Source organism: Coregonus clupeaformis, chromosome 21, assembly GCF_020615455.1.
Source record: "Coregonus clupeaformis isolate EN_2021a chromosome 21, ASM2061545v1, whole genome shotgun sequence".
Lineage (NCBI taxonomy): Eukaryota > Metazoa > Chordata > Actinopteri > Salmoniformes > Salmonidae > Coregonus > Coregonus clupeaformis.
Window position 1 is genome coordinate 13,397,663 of NC_059212.1, and position 22,167 is coordinate 13,419,829.

Consider the following 22,167-nt stretch of genomic DNA (forward strand, 5'->3'; position numbering starts at 1 on the left):
CACCAAAATAAACTAATCATTGACTGATCAATCTCCCTCAGCTGCCCCTCCCCGTCAACCTCCCAACCGTCACCCCTGAAACACGGCTCTCCAAATTCGCCCCCCATTGACTCTCCCTATATCTCAAAACTGATCATGTCATCCAAGAGTACAACTTGCTCCCTGGATCCACTTCCTATTGTTCTCATCAAAGCCTGCCTGCTTGCCATCATTTATCACACACATCGTCAACCTCTCCCTAGCACACGGAACAGTCCCCTCCAAATACAAAAGAGCTGCAGTCACCCCCATCTTAAAAAAGCCAGGACTGGACACCACCATCCTCAAAAACTTCCGCCCCATTTCCAACCTCCCCTTCCTTGCAAAGACTATGGAACGGACTGTTGCCTCCCAATTACAAACCTACCTGCGAATCAACAACCTCCACAGTACTGGAACTGCACTCAAAGTTGTCAATTACCTCCTTACCTCTGCTGATGCCCTCAACATCCTGATTCTCCTCTACCCGAGTGCCGCTTTTGACACAGTGAGCCATCAGATCCTCCTCACCAGGCTTGAGGGTCTGGGTGTTGAGGGCACCGCACTCTCCTGGCTACAATCATACCTCACAAACCAGACCCACTACATCTCCCTCAATGGCCACACCTCAGACTCAGCTGCAGTTCTACAGGGTGTCCCCCAGGGCTCTGTGCTAGGTCCCTTACTCTTCATCAGCTACATCCTACCTTGGTCAGATCCTCTATCACTTCAACCTTGACTTCCACTGCTATGCCGATGACACCCAGATCTACCTCAGCACCAAATCCCTCCTCAACCCACCTCTGACCCACATTGAATCCTGCCTCTCTGCAATAAAAACATGGATGCAACAAAACTTCCTCAAGCTCAACAGCGTTACAACGGAACTCCTCCTGCTAGGCACCAAATCCACCCTCAACAAAGCTGTCAACCTCACCCTCACCATTGACGACAACACTGTCTCTCCCTCCCCCACGCAGGCAACCTTGGCATCATCCTAGACACCACCCTCTCTTTTGACCACCACATAAGACAGATTGTCAAATCCTCATTCTTCCACCTCTGCAACATTGCCAAAGTCAGGCCCTCCCTCTCCCGTTCTGCTGCTGAAACACTCATACATGCATTCATCTCCTCCCGTCTTTACTACTGCAACTCACTACTCTCCGGCATCAACTAAAGCTGTCTCCATAAGCTACAAATGGTTCAAGACTCTGCAACTCGACTCCTCACCCACACTAAGTCCTGGCAGCACATCACCCATGTCCTCCGTGAACTCCACTGGCTCTCTGTCTCCCAACGCATTGATTACAAGATCCTCCTTCTGACCTACAAAGCCCCCTAATCTCGCCCCTTACCCTAAACTGGGTTTGCATCTAAACTCCAATCCTACTGTCCTCATACACTGATACAGTACGTCACACTCTTTCCCTTCCTTGAGCCCACCCCTCTCTTTGTTCATGTTTTTGTTTAGTCTGATGTTGTTTTGTTTTGACTACTGTTAAAAAAAATAAAAAAGATATATACAATTGTAAAGTGACTTTGGGTCCTTGAAAAGGGCTATATATTTCCCATGTATTATTATTATTATTATTATTATTATTTTACTCTGCCTAGCACCCTCCTCTACGTCACTTAACTGTCTGTCATGCCCCCCAAAAATGATGCAGCCAGCTGGGTAGATGTGACTGTGTATATCTCTCTCACTCTGTGTGTGTGTGTGTGTTTGTGTGCCCCAGGGAAGGGTCTCTCTGGCTTCAATATTTATGTGTTGGCCTACATACAATTATTTTCCAGAACATATTCAATTAGATATTAAATTAATGAAAATTAGTTTATTGTGTATTATTGTGGTAGGAGGAACCTTAGTTTTGGTCTGTGTTTTCCAGGGGACCCCAATTAGTAAAATGTATTAATTCAACCTTAGACCTGTTGTTCAGGTGAGAGCTTTGTTCTGAAGGTCCACCGTGGAGTTAATAATTTAAAACTTTGGAAATATATTGCTTTCATCTATTGCAAATAGAATAGGCTACTTGTAGCCTAATACGTGTTTTAATGTGTTCTTGGTCAATGCAGGTGCATGCATCCTCATTTTTCTGCCTATCGGCGCGTGAAAAACAAAGTTCATTATTTTGGGAATTCCCGCCAATGTTTTGGCTCTGTGAAGAACATTGTAAAATAATTATAGTCTACAGTAGGCCTAAACATCTTCATGCCATCCGGGGAAAATAATTGAAAAGACTGCTTTATTATAATTTTTATTGGCACAATCCCCGCCCATACACGCCGTCGTCACCGATTCAAATTGCCAGTGAGGTTTCGTTCGGTGAAGTACCACCGTCGCATCGCTAGAGGAACGGATATTAGGACAGGCTTTGTTTGTGGATGAGCTCCATCACCTCCTCCAGAAATGTGGACGGATATAAGGAAACTACTGCTCTTTCATTTGTTAGCTCTAAAACTTCATTCCTCAAAAGGTTTGTCCTATTTTCTTTGATCCTTAAAATTATGTTAATCGTATGAAATTATGCCGGTAATGAGCTAAACAGAGAGGGATCTATCCATACACGGTCTCCTCCGGATGATAGCGAATGATTTCATGCGCTAGCCTACTGTTGCAACGATGTTGGAGAACCACACATTGTTAGTGGAAAACTGAATGAAAATAGCACAATACAAATTGTGGGCATTTAAACTGTATATTTTATCAAAATGTATGGGACATTTGTGCGTCAGCGTCTACTTGGCAATGTTGGCATGTGTTCCTTGGATGTGAGACAGCATCCATATAATTGCAACATAGGTAGTAGTAGCCTACATTAAGCTTTGTCTCATTGTAACGAGACTATGGTTAGGCCTAATGTGCGCCCACCCCCTTCTAAAATGCTATAATGATAAATTACAGAATCGGTCCTTATAATGCCCACTGGGCACAGACGTCAGCTCAACTTCTAGTTTTGATTTACATTTGTTTGAGTTGTCAGTGTCAACTAACGTGAATTCAACGTGAAATAAACAAAAACATGTAACAGTGTCATTGGATTCAGGTTAAAAGTTGGGTGAAAAAAAATACGAAATTCCCTTACATTGACTTTTTTTCAAACCCAATCAGTTTTCCACGTTGTTTCAACGTCATCACATTTCATTTTTGTTGTTGAAATTACGTGGAAACAACGTTGTTTCAACCAGTTTTGACAAGTGGGTTATGTGTCTACAGTTGCCTGTAAGAAAACAACAGCACCAAGTGACGCTCATAACGGAATCCTCTTTCAATACTGACTGACTGGATGAATATGCTGCATATCAATTAGGCATTCATTTGCAAATGACAGTTTGAGCGCATGCCCATGTGTTAGGTGGATTGCGGGAGGCGCGCGTATATTGATGTTTTTAACAACATTGCAGGAACAGAGGTGGAAGAGTGTGAGGATGGCCAGTTTCAGTGCAATAACAAAAGGTGTATACCAACAATATGGAGGTGCGACGACGATGATGACTGCTCAGACAACAGCGACGAGGAAAACTGTGGTAAGTAAAACAATTAATAATAATGTCTGAAATTGCCTACATGTGACACTTAGGCTACTTTTCAATGTCTAAAAACACACGGGACACTTGAGAAACAGACCATGACTAGGCTAATCAGAATAATAGTGACTTTTTGGCACATTTGGTAGCAGTGGCGAACTGTGACTATAGGACATAGGCCTTCAGAGGGATAAAAAATCTTCCAATATGTTGTGTCAAACTCAGAAATCAAGAAGATAACAGAAAACATAGCATCACTTAATGTGCCCAATGTTATATCTTCTGTAGATGGACCATTCTAGTTAAAGTGAAGGAGGAACAATGCTCATTATGAATGAATCAAACAGGCCTGGCTGTACTTCGGGCTGCCGCACACACAGACAGAAGCGGCATGGACACAACATGTGACACACAGCATAAAATAATGCGGCCAGCAAAACAAAAAACCCACTGTTTACACAACCTATGGTAGCCCAACACCACTATCACACTATCACCAAAAGCGACAGCAACAGGGTCACATCAAAGGTGACAGGCTTGTGGTGCTGAAAGGACAGGGACCGTAACACGTGCACTGAAGGAGAGACAGTTTTGGTCAAACACTAATGCCGCGTTCAAGACAACTGGGAACCCTTGAAAAAAACGAGCTCCGACTGAGATTATTATTTTTTGAACGGTCATCCAACTCGGAATTCCAACTCAGGAACTCAGACCTCTTTCTAGAGCTCCGACCTGAAGATCATTGATGTCATGATTTGACCTCGTTCCCAGTTGTCTTGAAATCACCAATAGACATTTAATTTACATGTTTTTTTTTGTTTTTTTTTACATACCCACCAATTGCAAGTCAAAATGTGATTGGTTCATTCCACTGTCACTCCAAAATTCTGCTCTAATAGAGTTTAATGGCAGAGGCCTTCTGTCCAGCTTCTGAAGGCCTAGCCAATGGCTGGCTGAGCTAGATTTTTCTACCCATAGACCACCAAAGAAAATCCTGATTTTGGATATTTTCTCTTCAGTATTAACCCTTCTCTTTCCAACACAAACTAAAGAGATGAAATCAGAAGGTCCTACACATTTATTGTAAAGATGAAATAGAAATTAAAACAACATTTTATTAGAAAAAAATTACAATTTGTATAAATCCTTAGGCCTTCTCTGAAGGCCTTGAAGGCCCTCATGATTCCACACTGTTTTGTAGACTATGGTGGTTTGGTTTCTTTCTATCACAAAACAATGTATTCCTATGTCAGATAATGTTAAAAGCAAGTAACTTTAATTCTACTATGGCAGAATCTCCACAGTAGCTATGTTGAACCGGGTGGCTAGTGCCCTGCATGCAAACCTTTCCCACTAATGTTTGAAAGAACAGGAGGATAGGTACCCAGGGCATACAGTTGGGGGAATAACACACAGAGGGGACAGGAGCGACATCACACCTGAGTTGGGATGCTCTAGGGCCTGTCATGCCAAAAAGTGTTCCCCCTGCATCACAATGGGATTCCATAAACTATTAGCTTCCGTTGCTATATCAACGGTGTGATGACCTGATGCGTTGAACATTTTGGAGATCATTACAGCCAAAATGAAGTTTTTCTATCCCCTCTATGTAAACAAATCTGATTTCTGCGACAATTTTGCTGCTTAAACAAGTTTTGTTGAGCTAATAAGATGAAAACCACTTCAAACTACTTTTGGGTACCTTGTTAACATGTCAACAACATGAAATCCATGTCTTAAAAGTTGCTACGTTTCGGAAATAGCAAAGAAAATGTGTAATCTGCTTGACACATTAATGTTGCTTACCTTACGGATCACAAAGTCAACTAATTTCCACTCTATTCATATGCAAATCCATTTGATTCATACACTGGCTTGTTTGGCTGGCTTGTTTTTATTTAGAGCTTCCCCTGTCTTGTCTACACTGAAACTCTATTATGATCCCCCATGCGTACACCCTTGTGGTTGAATATATATGTACCTACTGTAGGTCCTAGGCCAACAATGAATAATGTTGAACTAACAAATTACCACCAAGGGATACGTTACAATTTACAACAGTGAACATCTTGTGAAACAGGTGCGTTAATCGACTCTAGGGGGTTAAGAGAAGGGGACAGAGACATAAACAAGCAAACACACAGGTTACAGGTAGATCAGGTATTGATTAATTTAAATTAAATGTTTGATTAGACATGCAATAATGTTAATGGCAGACAAAAAAGAAAGGATACCTGTCTGTCATTTTTTACGCCAGAGGGATTGATGAGGGCGGTAAGGAATGGGAGGTGATGGAGAAGGGATGGGATGAGTGGGCAGATTGTTCGGCAATCAGATGTCACTAGATGCAGAATTTCATCTGGAGGGAGAGGAGAAAGAGGCAGAATCAAGAGACAGGAGGTGCTGGGCTAGTTCTTTACTGACTTTATTGTCCCCGTGGGTCAATTTTGTTGCAGTGTCATGTACACGGTTTAAAGTGGCGTTTTAAATACAAAACAAATTGACAATACAACTTTCATAACGGTTACATACCAATAAAAAAAGACTAGCCTGCTGGCCTTACTGGGTCAATAGGAACATTAGCCCAAGCTATTTAGGAGGGATATTACACCTAGCACAATTGATTGTCTAGTTCTGTTTTTCCTACCTAGGGGTGCCCCATACCTGCACCCAGAGGGGAGTCGTTCAAAGTCCGGGTACAGGGGGTGGCTTGGGCCTAAAATGATTTTGTGAGCCTTGCGGAGGGCCCTGACCTTAAAGATCTCATCCAGGCCTGTCTGTTTGACTCCAAGTACCTTGCTTGCTGTGGTGATAATAATAATAATGATAATATGCCATTTAGCAGACGCTTTTATCCAAAGCGACTTAGTCATGTGTGCATACATTTTTACGTATGGGTGGTCCCGGGGATCGAACCCACTACCCTGGCGTTACAAGCGCCATGCTCTACCAATTGAGCTACAGAGGACCACTGTCAGCCTTTTTCTCTGGCTGACAGTGGCATTGCCAAACCAACAAACAATACAAAACGTTAAAATACTCTCAATGAAAGATTTGTAAAACAGAGTCAGTATAGTACAGTCAACATTAAAAGATCCCAGCTTTTTGAGAAAGTACAGTTCTTCCTGTCACTTGAGCCCAGGCCTGGTCCGACATCACAGAAATTAAATGAGCCCGAAACCGAAAAAGCCTGATTTCTAGAAAGCAGTAGGCTATATTGATTTAAAATGGTGTTGAGAAAGAGGCGGGCGGAGTGAGGAGACGAGGAAACAGCCATTGGGCCTAGAAAAAGGCCAGAGAAGAAAACTCACCTTAATTAGGATCAACTGAATGATGAACATATTGAAATAAAGTAGGTTAATGCAATTGAAGGCATGTATCAAATTCTTGCTTATATTGAAACTCTCAAAGTCCTATACAACTGTTATACTAATTTTAAGCAATAGTTGTGTGTGGTTACTTAATGATCATTTCTGCACCGTTTTGATTGAGATTCTTTGTTTTCACTGAATCTCTATTTGGATATTTGGTAACAATTAGGCTAGGGAAATGTTAGCTAAGTTGAGGTGAGTGCTATTGATAATCTTTATTCTAGTTATATATATTAGTGGATTCTAACATTTTGCTAGCATGTTATATAAGTGGATTTTGCTCTTCACTCGTGTAGTAGCCTGTCCTACTCCCGAACAAAAGCCTGTGACTTGTCTGATAGTCAATCAATGTGATTTTGTTTCACTGAATCTCTGTCTGTATATTTGGTTAATTGATCTCTGGCTGGACAAGTGGAAGTGGTAGCTCATGTATTCATTTGCTCATCTATCACTGATCCGAAACAATTAGCATGCAATAATGTAGCCTAAATCAAGTGTGTTATTTATCTATTGACTCATATAGTAGCCTTATATAGGCTATTTTTCTATCGGCCCAATCCCACTGACACCCAAAATCCTGACTCGTGACTCGCATGAAAAATTGTGTCGAGAGAGCCTACTGCTGAAATGCGCTGAATTAATTGAGGAACATGATAACACTCAGAATTTACGAATGGCCTGTTTCGCAATTCACAATGTCATTGGCGATCCAAGTTACTCTAAGTATGTCTAATTACTAAATATCAGTTTCACTTGCTGTGAAATCTTTACATAGTGGCGCAGACAAGGCGGCAATTTGGCGCAGCGACAATCTTATTTTGGGAGAATCCTGAGTGACCATATCTTGGTTTTAAATGCTTTAAATGGGCACTTACTATTTTTGCGGTATTTCCCAAATTTCAGGTCTGCTGAGCGCAAACTTGAGCGTTGTGAAAATGTTGGCGCACGTTTACTGTGAACACTGAGCCTGTACCCACTTTAAGTTACAGTTTCAGACAGTGGTCAAGTAGGCTACTGTGGCTATTTGATCATAATGTAGGGTTACCAGAGTGGCTTACCATCAAAAACAATGGACAAATGCATCCCATAACATTTTAACATGGAAATAGCTGTTCTATCGTTCAGCCTACAGTAGCAGCCAATGAGTGGTGTTCAATGTAGGCCTACATTCAATGAGACTTCAGGAAAAAACATGCAAGGCTTGACATTAACCTGTTTATCCACTTGTCCTTCAGACAAGGAGGTGACTGAAAATGTTGTTGTGGTGTTTGATGCAAGAAACCACTTTACAAAATAAAATGCATAATTATTCCATATACCATTATTACAGAGAATCAGACAAATTATGCTACCCTCTGCCCATTGGCTACGTAGCTTATTCAAGCCTGTCTCAAAATACAACACTGGCCCTTTAAGACAAAAAAGAAGCTCTTTACCTGACTCGCTTTTCAAAGATGTCTAGAAATGCACACATTTTGTGCTCTTGTAGGAAGCATTCACTCCCCCATTGCTGACTACAAATGATCTATAACTGGGCTAACTAGCAAAGGATGTGAACAAATGTACAAATGTGCACACGTTGCTACATCTGATCTCAAAACAAGCACATCTACTCACGACCGCTCGTGCTGTAAATACAGTCTAGTTGAAAGTGAACAGCACAGATCCAAATATGGCAATGGTCTATTTGCATATAGCCCTACTACAGCTCTGATTGGTTATTGCACACCGGTCTGTGTAGAGGACGGGCCTGAGTCGTGGGTGTCAATGCAGTAGAATTCTACTCTGATGCGTTCTGCCTACAACAAAATCTCTTGCATAGTTAGTTTTGCAAACTAAGTCTTGCATAGTTCGTTTTGTTTCGGTATGCTGAATTGAAAGTGGCTAATATTGCGTTGATTCGATCACAATTCCCACAGTAAAGGGAAACGTTGATAGTGTTAACTACCGGGGAAAACTAGAAAGTTGAGTGAAGTTCAATCTCGTGCTTCTCTGTGCACGCTGGTATTTATTCTGTGTGGCAGTCCTGCGCACAGCTAAGAGGGAACATTGACCACGGGTATGACAAAACATTTATTTTTACTGTTCTAATTACGTTTGTAACCAGTTTATAATGGCAATAAGGCACCTCTGGGATTTGTGGTATATGGCCAATATACCACGGCTAAGGGCTGTTTCTAAGGGCTGTTTCCAGGCATATTGGCCATATACCACAGCCCCTCGTGCCTTAATGTTTAAGTATAGCTTACCCCAAGCTGGTCCCCCTCAGACTCAGCACAGAGAATCAGCCTGAGCCGAACTCACTGGCTCTGGATGATGGGATCCGTCCTAAGTGGCTCGGACAGTCGATGGGCCTAAAGTCATTTGGAGAGGTAAATTGAAGAGGTACATTTTTATAAGCTCAGCATAACTACCATTTCTTGCTTTCACAAATGTCAACCATAGTGTAACAACATACTCTGTCTCATAGGCTTTACCGAAGTGTAGGGCTTTTAGTGGTCCACCGTCCAACTGCTCCAACTGGAGAAGGTTAATAAAAATAATTTATTACATTTATTTTCATAGAATCTCAAATCGTTTCAAGAGCAAAAAACAACCAAGCAATATATCAGACAGATCAACCAATAGAGGCCTAGTCTTTGAAAGCTGCATCCTACGAAGATGGAGAGGGTCAGTTGATGGCTTGAGTGGAGAGAGCTGTTCAGAGGATGGTAAATGATGGTGATGGAGTCTGCTGATTATCTTGTGGAGGGCAAATCTGGGAACCAGCCTGACTCTTATAGCCACTGGACTTCTCCTCATCCACTCTGTGTAGCACCCACTTGGGTGACTCCAAGTGGGTGCTTGGGCATCAGCTCTGGGCATCAGAAAGCTCACCACACAAAGTTCAGAATAGTTGCCAATCGTCCTCACTACTCTGCACCTTAACGGATGGTGATGCCAGCTATGAGCGAAAGAGCAGCTAGGTTTCCCAGGTCTCACCTTCCTTTCTTCCTTCTTCCAAACCAAGTATTTGCCCGTATGTCGAAGTACTCCTGAGTGGCGCAGTGGTCTAAGGCACTGCATCGCAGTGCTAACTGTGCCACTAGATCCTGGTTCAAATCCAGGCTCTGTCGCAGCCGGCCGCGACCGGGAGACTCATGGGCGGCGCACAATTGGCCCAGCGTCGTCCAGGGTAGGGGAGGGAATGGCCGGCAGGGATGTAGCTCAGTTGATAGAGCATGGCGTTTGCAACGCCAGGGTTGTGGGTTCGTTTCCCACGGGGGCCAGTATAAAAAAATAAAAAAATATGTATTCACTAACTGTAAGTCGCTCTGGATAAGAGCGTCTGCTAAATGACTAAAATGTAAATGTACTTGGTCCTCTTCCGGTAGCTCTACTTCTGCTTCTCCTGTGCCTTGTCGACGTTCAGCCTGACCTTGATTGATAACAGAAATAAATGCAATTATATTTAATATTATTACAAAGACTTCTCTTACATATATCCTGGAGGGCCAGAAAATAAATTTAACAGCAGGCAATAATTTTTACCTGGTCAAAAACCTCCACCTTTCTCAGCCCGTGCCTGAAGGTGGTCCTCAAAGGCGTTCTGATCTGGTTCGACAACTTCCACCACATCAGGTGGAGTTTCAGTGATCTGAAAGTATGTTATACAAAAATAGCAATAGACAAACAACAACACATTAAGTCAATCACAAATTTTAATGACTACAGTATATGCAATAATTTGCTAAAGTTGCTATAATTGTATAGCTCTCTCTCTCTCTCTCTCTCTCTCTCTCACCTAGTTAAGGGCAGTTGACGTTACCATAATTGCTTACACCTATCCATTTGATTGATCAGGGTTACTTTATAGCTAGATACCGCAATATGACATATACTGTAACTAAATATATAGCTAGCAACATGTATAGGACCAACTAGATGGCTAAGTGTTGGAAAATGGTTGTACATTAAATCCTTCCAGTGATCTAATAGAAGTTAACTACTTAACGTTACCCTGAATTGTGAATTTCTCTGCCCCCCTACGAATGTTGCGCCTCTTGTCGAAATCTGAGGGATGCCACTAAAGTGCAAGCTACGTACAAACAAAGGTACAATAACAGTTAGCTAGCTAGCTAACGTTAGCTAAATAAAACTGTCTGGCTAGCTAGCTAGCTGACTAGGCAGGCTGAGGTAAATATTTAGCTAGCAATGTCAATATTTCTTCCTATTTAACAATATTTTCTTATATAATGACATACAGTACCAGTCAAAAGTTTGGAGACAGCTACTCATTCAATGATTTTTCATTTATTTTGACTATTTTCTACATTGTAGAATAATAGTGAAGACATCAAAACTATGAAATAACACATATGGAATCATAAAGTAACTAAAAAAGTTTAAAGCAAATTCAAAATATATTTTAGATTTTAGATTCTTCAAACTAGCCACCCTTTGCCTTGATGACAGCTTTGCACACTCTTGGCATTCTCTCAACCAGCTTCATGAGGTAGTCACCTGGAATGCTTTTCCAACAGTCTTGAAGGAGTTCCCACATATGCTGAGCATTTGTTGGCTGCTTTTCCTTCACTCTGGGTTCCAACTCATCCCAAACCATCTCAATTGGGTTGAGGTCGGGTGATTGTGGAGGCCAGGTCATCTGATGCAGCACTCCATCACTCTCCTTCATGGTCAAATAGCCCTTACACAGTCTGGAGGTGTGTTTTGGGTCATTGTCCTGTTGAATAACAAATGATAGTCCCACTAAGCGCAAACCAGATGGGATGGCGTATCGCTGCAGAATGCTGTGGTAGCCATGCTGGTTAAGTGTGCCTTGAATTCTAAATAAATCACTGACAGATTTCCTCCATTGCTCGTGTTTCTTGGCCCAAGCAAGTCTCTTCTTATTGGTGTCCTTTAGTAGTGGTTTCTTTGCAGCAATTCGACCATGAAGGCCTGATTCATGCAGTCTCCTCTGAACAGTTGATGTTGAGATGTGTCTGTTACTTGAACTCTGTGAAGCATTTATTTGGGCTGCAATCTGAGGCGCAGTTAATTGCCGATTTCTGAGGTTGGTAACTCTAATGAACTTATCCTCTGTAGCAGAGGTAACTCTGGTTCTTCCTTCCCTCATGAGAGCCAGTTTCATCATAGCGCTTGATGGTTTTTGCGACTGCACTTGAAGAAACTTTCAAAGTTCTTGAACTTTTCCGTATTGACTGACCTTCATGTCTTAAAGTAATGATGGACTGTTGTTTCTCTTTGCTTATTTGAGCTGTTCTTGCCTCAAAATGGACTTGGTATTTTACCAAATAGGGCTATCTTCTGTATACCCCCCTAACTTGTCACAACACAACTGATTGGCTGAAAAGCATTAAGAAGGGAAGAAATTCCACAAATTAACTATTAACAAGGCACACCTGTTAATTGAAATGCATTCCAGGTGACTACCTCATGAAGCTGGTTGAGAGAATGCCAAGAGTGTGCAAAGCTGTCATCAAGGCAAAGGGTAGCTATTTGAATCTCAAATATAAAATATATTTTGATTTGTTTAACACTTTTTTGGTTACAACACGATTTCATATGTGTTATTTCATAGTTTTGATGTCTTCACTATTATTCTACAATGTAGAAAATAGTAAAAATAAAGAAAAACCCTGGAATGAGTAGGTGTGTCCAAACCTTTGACTGGTACTGTACATTGTTGGATTTAACACAATCCACACTTATATGGCATGCCGTTTGCTTATTAATGATATATATGTCAGCCTTATAAAGGTTTTATGAAGTCTTCATAAAGACTTAAAAGTTATGTTTCGTTTTAAAGTTGGACTTTTCTCAGGTGTGGGACTAAATGAGCCACTCTTCATTAATGTGCTTTGGGCTCATCGGATGAGAAGTGCTTTTAAATGTAAATGTAGTTGATTATTAGGAATCATGTAGTAACACTTTTGGTTACTACATGATTCCAGATGTGTTATTTCATTATTATTATATATTATTATTCTACAATGTAGAAATTTGTAAAAATAAAGCCTTAAATGAGTACGTGTGTCCAAACTTTTGACTGGCACTGTATATGGTAAAGATGTTATCTTTCCAGTCTTTTCGGTCTTCTGAAGCTGTAGGTAGTCAGCAGGTAGTCACCGTCAAAAGCACTGTCCTTGGAGAGCGATTTTGAGTAAATACATTTGTGTTGACCTTACTGCCGTGTCCTCCGTTCTCCACGACCGCCACGAGGTAAAATAGAGCCAAGCAAACAGCATAGCAGCTTTGGTTCATTACGTAGGCCGGTCAGAATTTTGCAAGTTCTAGCAACAGCCCTAGCAACAGAAGCTAAATCTCATCGAATCCCATTGTGACGCGGGGAGTGGGGACACTTTTTGCCAGGTGGACACTATTTGGCATGATGGGCCCGATTTGTGTGCAGGTGATTTATCTCCTTCTGTCGAGAGTTCCAGGCTGTTTTACGTTTAGGGCAGTGGTGCTATTTTTGGTTCTCAGGCCTCAGGGGTAATTTGTGGTGGAGGTGTGAACGATGATTGGACAGCACATCTTCCCATCTCTTCCCACCCACATAGAGAAATCAGCTGACATATAGGATATAGCAGCCTATGAGAGCCTGTAGAGCTTTGATAGGTAGCCAGAATACTGTCAGACTCCCTCAGAAAAAAAGACTAGAATTCCAATCCTCTTGCTCTTTGTGAACCCAGCCCGTCTCATATGTTTTCAGGAGTAGCACAAACAACTACATTGGTTGTACTCTTGGCTTTTCTCTTTTGTGCTCTGGGTTAATTGTGGCTCAAGAGGAATTCCTGCTATGCACAACTCTCTCTCTCTCCCTCTCTTCCATACACACACACATATTTTCACTATCTCTCTCTCTCTCGCTCTTCTCTCTCCTTTGTGTCTGTGTTAAGGCTTCCGCATGCTTAGGTTCGGCTGGCGCCTAGCCGAACTGAACGAGTGTGCTCACATACTCCCTTAAAAGACCTTCGCTTGAAAAATAAGAAAAAGCGGCAATAGTACTGTGTGTCCAGGATACACTTCCTCAAAATAGTCCCAATTAATCTAAGATAACTCAAGAAATCTTTCATTAATTTTGACGTTTTTGCAGAGGAGATCTTAGTTGTGCAATTTCTCATCTATTTCTCAAGTAAAACATTTTTTTGCATGAAAACGAGTCATAAATCGTTAAATGACAACAAACACTTAATTGAAGAAACCCCTACTGTTGACCAATGACCAACGAAGGGGCGTAGAGTTCAGCTCCAACCTTTAGCTTGCCTTGAGAAAAAATTGAGTGTGCATGAACAGCTGAAAAAGCCCTTGCCGAAGACCAAAACGAGCAAAAACGTCACAAAATGTTGTCATAATATATGCACAAACTGTAACGAAATGATTCGGATGGGAAGCATGCGGACACCTTTTTTTTTTTTTACACAGATGGACAACACGCACACCAGTGGAGGCTGATGAGGGGAGGATGGCTCATAATAATGGCTGGAATGGAAACCATGTGTTTGATACCATTCCATCCACTCTATTCCGGCCGTTATTATGAGCCGCTCCCTCAGCAGCCTCCATTGACGCACACACACAACCACTTTGTAGAGCATTTAGATCTATTGTGGCGATAAAGCCAGTCTCCGGAGGCCCCTTGGTATCCTTGCCCCCTCGTCTCTGACAGTGACACCAGCAGGTTGAGTCCTCAGGCTTCACAGTGAAAACAGGTCATTTGGAGCTTCTCTCTCGGGTCTTCCTAAAATATTAATGTGTCACTGTTCCACACCCGCGATACTGTGTGGGACATTTGTTATGTTATCGTTTTTTTGTTCCCTTAATATCTTTCCTATGAAAGATTAAGGGCATCAGTCTGGTGGACCCATTTTCTCCTTCTTACTGTCAGGGCTGGTGGGTTCAATTCCATTTCAATTAATCCAATTCAGGAAGTAAACCACATTTTTCTCATAGAGGATCATTGGAATTTCTGTTTACTTCCTGAATTGACTGAACTGACATGTAATTGACCTCAATTCTGCTGTCGAACGGAATGTTATGTTTGTGTGGGTTGCATTTTGGAAATGCCAGCTTTGCAAATACTTCTGGAAATGTAATTAAATCACATTTTATTTGTCACATGCTTCGTAAACAACAGGTATAGACTAACAGTGAAATGTTTACTTATGGGCCATTCCCTACAATGCAGAGAGAGAAATAAATAGAAATGATAGAAAAATAATAACACAAGGAATAAATACACAATGAGTAATGATAATTTGTTTATATACACGGGGTACCGGTACCGAGTTGCTGTGCAGGGGTACGAGGTAATTGAGGTAGATATGTACATATAGGTAGTGATAAAGTGACTAGGCAACAGGATCGATAACAAACAGTAACAGCAGCGAATGTGAGTCAAAAAGTGCAAAAAGATAGTCCGGGTAGCTACTCGTTAACTATTTAGCTGTATTTGTATTTATTATGGATCCCCATTAACTCTTCCTGGGGTCCAGCAAAATTACGGCAGTTATACATTTTTTAAAACAGTACAATACATTTACAACATTAAGTGTGTGTGCCCTCAGGCCCCTACTCTACTACCACATATCTACAACACAAAATCCATGTGTACGTGTGTGTATAGTGCGTATGTTATCGTGTGTTTGCATGCATGTGTCTGTGCCTATGTTTGTGTTGCTTCACAGTCCCCGCTGTTCCATAAGGTGTATTTTTATCTGTTTTTAAATCTAATTTTACTGCTTGCTTGAGTTACTTGATGTGGAATACAGTTCCATGTAGTCATGGCTCTATGTAGTACTGCGCCTCCAATAGTCTGTTCTGGACTTGGGGACTGTGAAGAGACCTCTGGTGACATGTTTTGTGGGGTATGCATGGGTGTCCGAGCTGTGTGCCAGTAGTTCAAACAGACTGCTCGGTGCATTCAACATGTCAATACCTCTCACAAATACAAATAGTGATGAAGTCAATCTCTCCTCCACTTTGAGCCAGGAGAGATTGACATGCATATTATTAATGTTAGCTCTCTGTGTACATCCAAGGGTCAGCCGTGCTGCCCTGTTCAAAGCCAATTGCAATTTTCCTAAGTCCCTCTTTGTGGCACCTGACCACACGACTGAATAATGTTCTAGAGCGACAAAACTGGGGCCTGTAGGACCTGCCTTGAGAGCAGCGCTTTATTATGGACAGACTTCTCCCCATCCTAGCTATTGTTGTATCAATATATTTTGACCATGACAGTTTACAATCCAGGGTTACTCCAAGCAGTTTAGTCTCCTCAACTTGCTCAATAACCACATTATTCTTTACAATATTTAGTTGAGGTTTAGGGTTTAGTGAATGATATGTCCCAATTACAATGCTTTTAGTTTTTGAAATATTTAGGACTAACTTATTGCTTGCCACCCATTCTGAAACTAACTTCAGCTCTTTGTTAAGTGTTGCAGTCATTTCAGTCGCTGTGGTAGCTGACGTGTATAGTGTTGAATCATCCGCATACATAGACACACTGGCTTTACTCAAAGCCAGTGGCATGTCGTTAGTAAAGATTGAAAAAAGTAATGGGCCTAGATAGCTGCCCAGGGGAATTCCTGATTCTACCTGGATTATGTTGGAGAGGCTTCCATTAAAGAACACCCTCTGTGTTCTGTTAGACAGGTAACTCTTTATATATAGCAGGGGGTGTCAAGCCATAACACATACAGTACCAGTCAAAAGTTTGGACACCTACTCATTCAAGGGTTTTCTTTATTTTTTTTACTATTTTCTACATTGTAGAATAATAGTGAAGACATCAAAACTATGAAATAACACATATGGAATCATGTAGTAACCAAAAAGGTGTTAAACAAATCAAAATATATTTTATATTTGAGATTCTTCAGAGTAGCCACCCTTTGCCTTGATGACAGCTTTGCACACTCTTGGCATTCTCTCAACTAGCTTCACCTGGAATGCTTTTCCAACAGTCTTGAAGGAGTTCCCACATATGCTGAGCACTTGTTGGCTGCGTTTCCTTCACTCTGCAGTCCAACTCATCCCAAACCATCTCAACTGGGTTGAGGTCGGGTGATTGTGGAGGCCAGGTCATCTGATGCAACACTCCATCACTCTCCTTCATGGTCAAATAGCCCTTACACAGCCTGGATGTGTGTTGGGTCATTGTCCTGTTGAAAAACAAATGATAGTCCCACTAAGCGCAAACCGGATGGGATGGCGTATCAATGCAGAATGCTGTGGTAGCCATGCTGGTTAAGTGTGCCTTCAATTCTAAATAAATCACAGACAGTGTCACCAGCAAAGCACCCCCACACCATCACACCTCCTCCTCCATGCTTCACAGTGGGAACCACACATGCGGAGATCATCCATTCACCTACTCTGCGTCTCACAAAGACACGGCATTGGAACCAAAAATCTCACATTTGTACTCATCAGACCAAAGGACAGATTTCCACCTGTCTAATGTCCATTGCTCGTGTTTCTTGGCCCAAGCACGTCTCTTCTTCTTATTGGTGTCCTTTAGTAGTGGCTTATTTGCAGCAATTTGACAATGAAGGCCTGTTACAGTTGATGTTGTGTCTGTTACTTGAACTTTGTGAAGCATTTATTTGGGCTGCAATTTCTGAGGCTGGGAACTCTAATGAACTTATCCTCTGCAGCAGAGGTAACTCTGGGTCTTCCTTTCCTGTGGCGGTCCTCCTGAGAGCCAGTTTCATCATAGCGCTTAATGGTTTTTGCGACTGCACTTGAAGAAACTTTCAAAGTTCTTGAACTTTTCCGTATTGACTGACCTTCATGTCTTAAAGTAATGATGGACTGTTGTTTCTCTTTGGTTATTTGAGCTGTTCTTGCCATAATATGGATTTGGTATTTTACCAATTAGGGCTATCTTCTGTATACCACCCCTACCTTGTCACAACACAACTGATTGGCTCAAATGCATTAAGAAGGAAAGAAATTCCACAAATTAACTTTTAACAAGGCACACCTGTTAATTAAAATGCATTCCAGGTGACTACCTCATGAAGCTGGTTGAGAGAATGCCAAGAGTGTGCAAAGCTATCATCAAGGCAAAGGGTGGCTACTTTGAAGAATCTCAAATATAAAATATATTTTGATTTGTTTAACACTTTTTTGGTTAGTTCATGATTCCATATGTGTTATTTCATAGTTTTGATGTCTTCACTATTATTCTACAATGTAGAAAATAGTAAAAATAAAGAAAAAACCTTGAACGTGTCCAAACTTTTGACTGGTACTGTACGTTTTTCCAGCAACAGAATGATCGATAATGTCAAAAGCCGCACTGAAGTCTAACAAAACAGGCCCCACAGTCTTCTTATCATCAATTTGTTTCAGGCAATCAGTCATTTGTGTAAGTGCTGTGCTTGTTGAAAGTCCGTCCCTATAAGCGTGCTGAAAGTCTGTTGCCAATTTGTTTACTGTAAAATAGCATTGTATCTGGTCAAACACAATTTTTTCCAAAAGTTTACGAAGTGTTGGTAACAGGCTGATTAGTCGGCTATTTGAGCCAGTAAAGGGGGCTTTACTATCCTTTGGTAGGGGAATAACTTTTGCTTCCCTCCAGGCCTGAGGGCACACACTTTCTAGTAGGCTTAAATTGAAGATATGGCAAATAGGAGTGGCAATATCGTCCGCTGTTATCCTCAGTAATTTTCCATCCAAGTTGTCAGACCCCGGTGGCTTGTCATTGTTGATAGACAACAATACTTTTTTCACCTCTTCCACACTTACTTTACGGAATTCAAAATTACAATGCTTGTCTTTCATAATTTGGTCAGATATACTTAGATGTGTAGTGTCAACGTTTGTGGGTTTTGTGATGAATGAGCCATCTGATTCAATGAATGATGGAGCGGAGTTTGCCTTTTTGCACAACATTTCATTTAAGGTGCTCCAAAACTTTTTACTATTATTCTTTAAGTTATTTATCTTTGTTTTATAGTGTAGTTTCTCCTTCTTTTTATTCAGTTTAGTCACATGATTTCTCAATTTGCAGTACATTTGCCAATCGGTTGTACAGCCAGACCTATTTGCCATTCATTTTACCTCATCCCTCTCAACCATACAGTTTTTCAATTCCTTATCAATCAACAGGGATTTAACAGTTTTTAGTCATTTTCTTAATGGGTGCATGCTTATTAGTAACTGGGATAAGCAATTTCATAAATGTGTCAAGTGCAGCGTCTGGTTGCTCCTCATTACACACCACAGACCAACAAATATTCTTTACATCAACAACATAGGAATCGTTACAAAACTTCTTGAGTGACCTCTTATACACTATATTAGGCCCAGCCTTTGAAACTTTGGTTTTCCTAGATATGGCTACTATATTGTGATCACTACAGGATTTGGACACTGCTTTCAAACAAATTTCTGCAGCATTAGTAAAGATGTGATCAATACGTTGATGATTTAATTCCTGTGCTGTTTGTAACTACCCTAGTTTTGTTGATTGATAACCTAAACCAGGTTGCAGGCACTAGTTACAGTTTAAGGTTTCTCTTGAGTGGGCAGCCTGATGAAAGCCAGTCAATATTTAAATCACCCAGAAAATATACCCGTCTATTGATATCACATACATTATCAAGCATTTCACACATGTTATCCAGATACTGACTGTTAGCACTCGGTTGTCTATAGCAGTTTCCCACCAGAATGGGCTTTAGGTGAAGCAGATGAACCTGTAGCCATACTACTTCAACAGTATTTAACATGAGATCCTCTCTAAGCTTTACAGGAATGTGGTTCTGAATATAAACAGCCACACCTCCACCTTTGGCATTTCTGTCTTTTCTGTAGATCTTGTAACCATGTATTGCTACCACTGTATCATCAAAAGTATTATATAAGTATATGAATGTCATCTGTTACTAGCAAATTATTGATTTCATGAACCTTGTTTCTTAAGCTACATATGTTAACGTGGGCTATTTTTAACACTTTTCTGGGACGCTTGATTGTTTTTCTTGCTTTACTGGGAAGCTTAGCAGAGGTAGACATGCCCAGGTTATTTATGTCAGTGCAGGGTGAGCTGCACACAGTGAACTTCCTGCTAGGGCACACCACCTCAGTGCTAACAGTATAGCTCTGTGTTACGAACCCCGTGGCTTTAAACGTCTAGGGGGGATGGAGAAGAGACCCGTAACATAATTCATGCAAATTAGACTCGTGACATGGAACAGTGAGAACAAAAACTACACGACAACCATAGACTACCGTCAAACATAAAAGGTTTATTGCTGAACACACGGTAAAGGTTTGGGAAAAAGGGCTGAGCAGGACCCAAGAAATGAAACAATAGTGTAAAAAAACCCTAAACTGATCTTGCCTGCCTCAAGAACCGCTAAGCTACTGCTAATCATACAAAAGTACAGTGGGTGGTCCGCTCAGGTCTAACTAGTGTTTATAGACAGTTTTCTTTCTACGGGTAATGTATGCCCAAGGGCAGCTTGCTTAACTTCCCCTTTTCCCAGAAACACACAAAGTTACCAAACAGAGTAACCAGCAAACTTAGTGAGTAAACAAAACACAGGACACCACAGTATCCATACTCACATACGGAAATAATCTCTCACAACAAACACAACTGACCGGCTTTTAAACAATGGGATGTGTGATTGAAAAACCAGCAACAGGTGGTGCAATGCAGAGGAATGTTCACTGATTGGTCCACCTTAGCAATCAGCAGACACCCCAACGACCACCAATCAGGAACATACAGGACACCTGTGATTAGGGCAGAAGGAGAGGAAAAACACAAAAAGACACAGGATACCTGTATCCGTAACACTCTGGTTCATAGGCATATGATTACTGCATACAATAGCTGTAGGATCAGCAGAGTCATGTAGGGCAGTAAGAGGGACATACATTAGGTTACTTACATTGTGTCTTCCAATGCCCCTGGGATAATGTATATTTGCTGAAGCATTATTACAACTCAGCGACACAATAGTAGGGATTAAATGAGCAGGGCTTGTGTCATTGATAAGTCATTGTCTCAGCTCAGCCTTATAAAGCTGTGAAAGGATCCAGGAACCCAAATGATTTGGGTGGATCCCATACTCCTTATAATACAAGCTTTGTTTCCGGAAGATATCAAAATTGTCAATAAATGTTACACCCACAGAGCTGCAATAGTCTCGTAGACAGTTATGGAGGGCTAAAAGTCTGCTGAACCGTTCAATGCCACGATTTAGGGAGGGCAGAGGGCCAGATATTATGGTGTGGTGTTTGGTGTCAAGTAGTGACCTAATCAGTTCTTTAAAATCCATCTTCAGCTGTTCTGAGCTGCCCTTCATAATGTCATTCGACCCCACATGAACCATGACAGTATCAGCCCCCTGTGACTGATGCACAGCCTCGGCAAGCAACCTGGTGATATCCTGAACTTTTGCCCCAGGATAACACAATCTTTGCTCCAGGTACAGATATATGCCTCACCATCGAACTCCCTATCACAATAGCTGGAATGATCCAGCCTCTGCCGTGTCTCGAAGCTGATTGCATGGCCAGAGCCACAGAATTCACCTGAGAAGAGGGCTGCTGAGACACCGGCTGCATGCAGGCCACAACAGCCAAAGGGACAGAGCTCTGATCCAGAGAGCACAGCCCAGCGGAGGGGGGGCCGCGGTGGTCCAGGCTGTGCCCAGGCAGTTGATTGACTAGGACAGGGAGAGGTAGCTGGAGGGACATCCACAGCCATGGAGGGAACACCCATGTCCCCGACAGCTGGTACAGGGGCTCAAAGTGATTTGAAAGTCTTAAGTCCGGACGCGGGGGAAGAAGGCAGGCGCGCCGAGAACGATTATTCTCCTTCTTTCTGGTTCAGACACGCATCCATTTACGCTCACCTGGAGTCGAACAATGAGCAGCCATTTTCTGGTTCAAGCTAGTAGAGGGGTGCAGTGGCGGAAATGTATCATAATCCAGGAAGGTCCCATTATGATCCTCTTGGATGTTTTGGTAGGAAGCATTTAAAGATGCCGATAGTCTCATGGAATCCGTATTCAGTTCAAGGTGCTTGGTCAAATTTTTAATTTCTTCATGAAGAGTAATAATCCTTTCTTTAGCTGCATCCAGTTCAAAGGAGTTTTCACTGCTGAATGCTGACAGTCCAAGGGAACAAACATTTCCCGGCATCGCCAGGGACTTAGATGTTCCCTCCATGGCCGCGGACGCCCCTACCAGCGCCTCGCACAACTGTGGTGTTGTC

At 41.7% G+C, this 22,167-nt stretch overlaps 1 protein-coding gene across 1 annotated transcript in view; it reads left to right on the top strand.

Moving 5' to 3' along the window:
* Positions 1-2,381: 2,381 nt before the first annotated feature.
* The window catches only part of LOC121534948 (low-density lipoprotein receptor-related protein 8), a 210,083-nt gene continuing 190,297 nt past the window's right edge, over positions 2,382-22,167 (top strand). The window contains exons 1-2 of the mRNA XM_041841581.2: positions 2,382-2,495; positions 3,424-3,546. Of these exons, the coding sequence (XP_041697515.1) occupies positions 2,429-2,495; positions 3,424-3,546 (190 nt within the window). The 5' untranslated portion in view covers positions 2,382-2,428. The remainder of the gene's footprint in view (positions 2,496-3,423; positions 3,547-22,167) is intronic.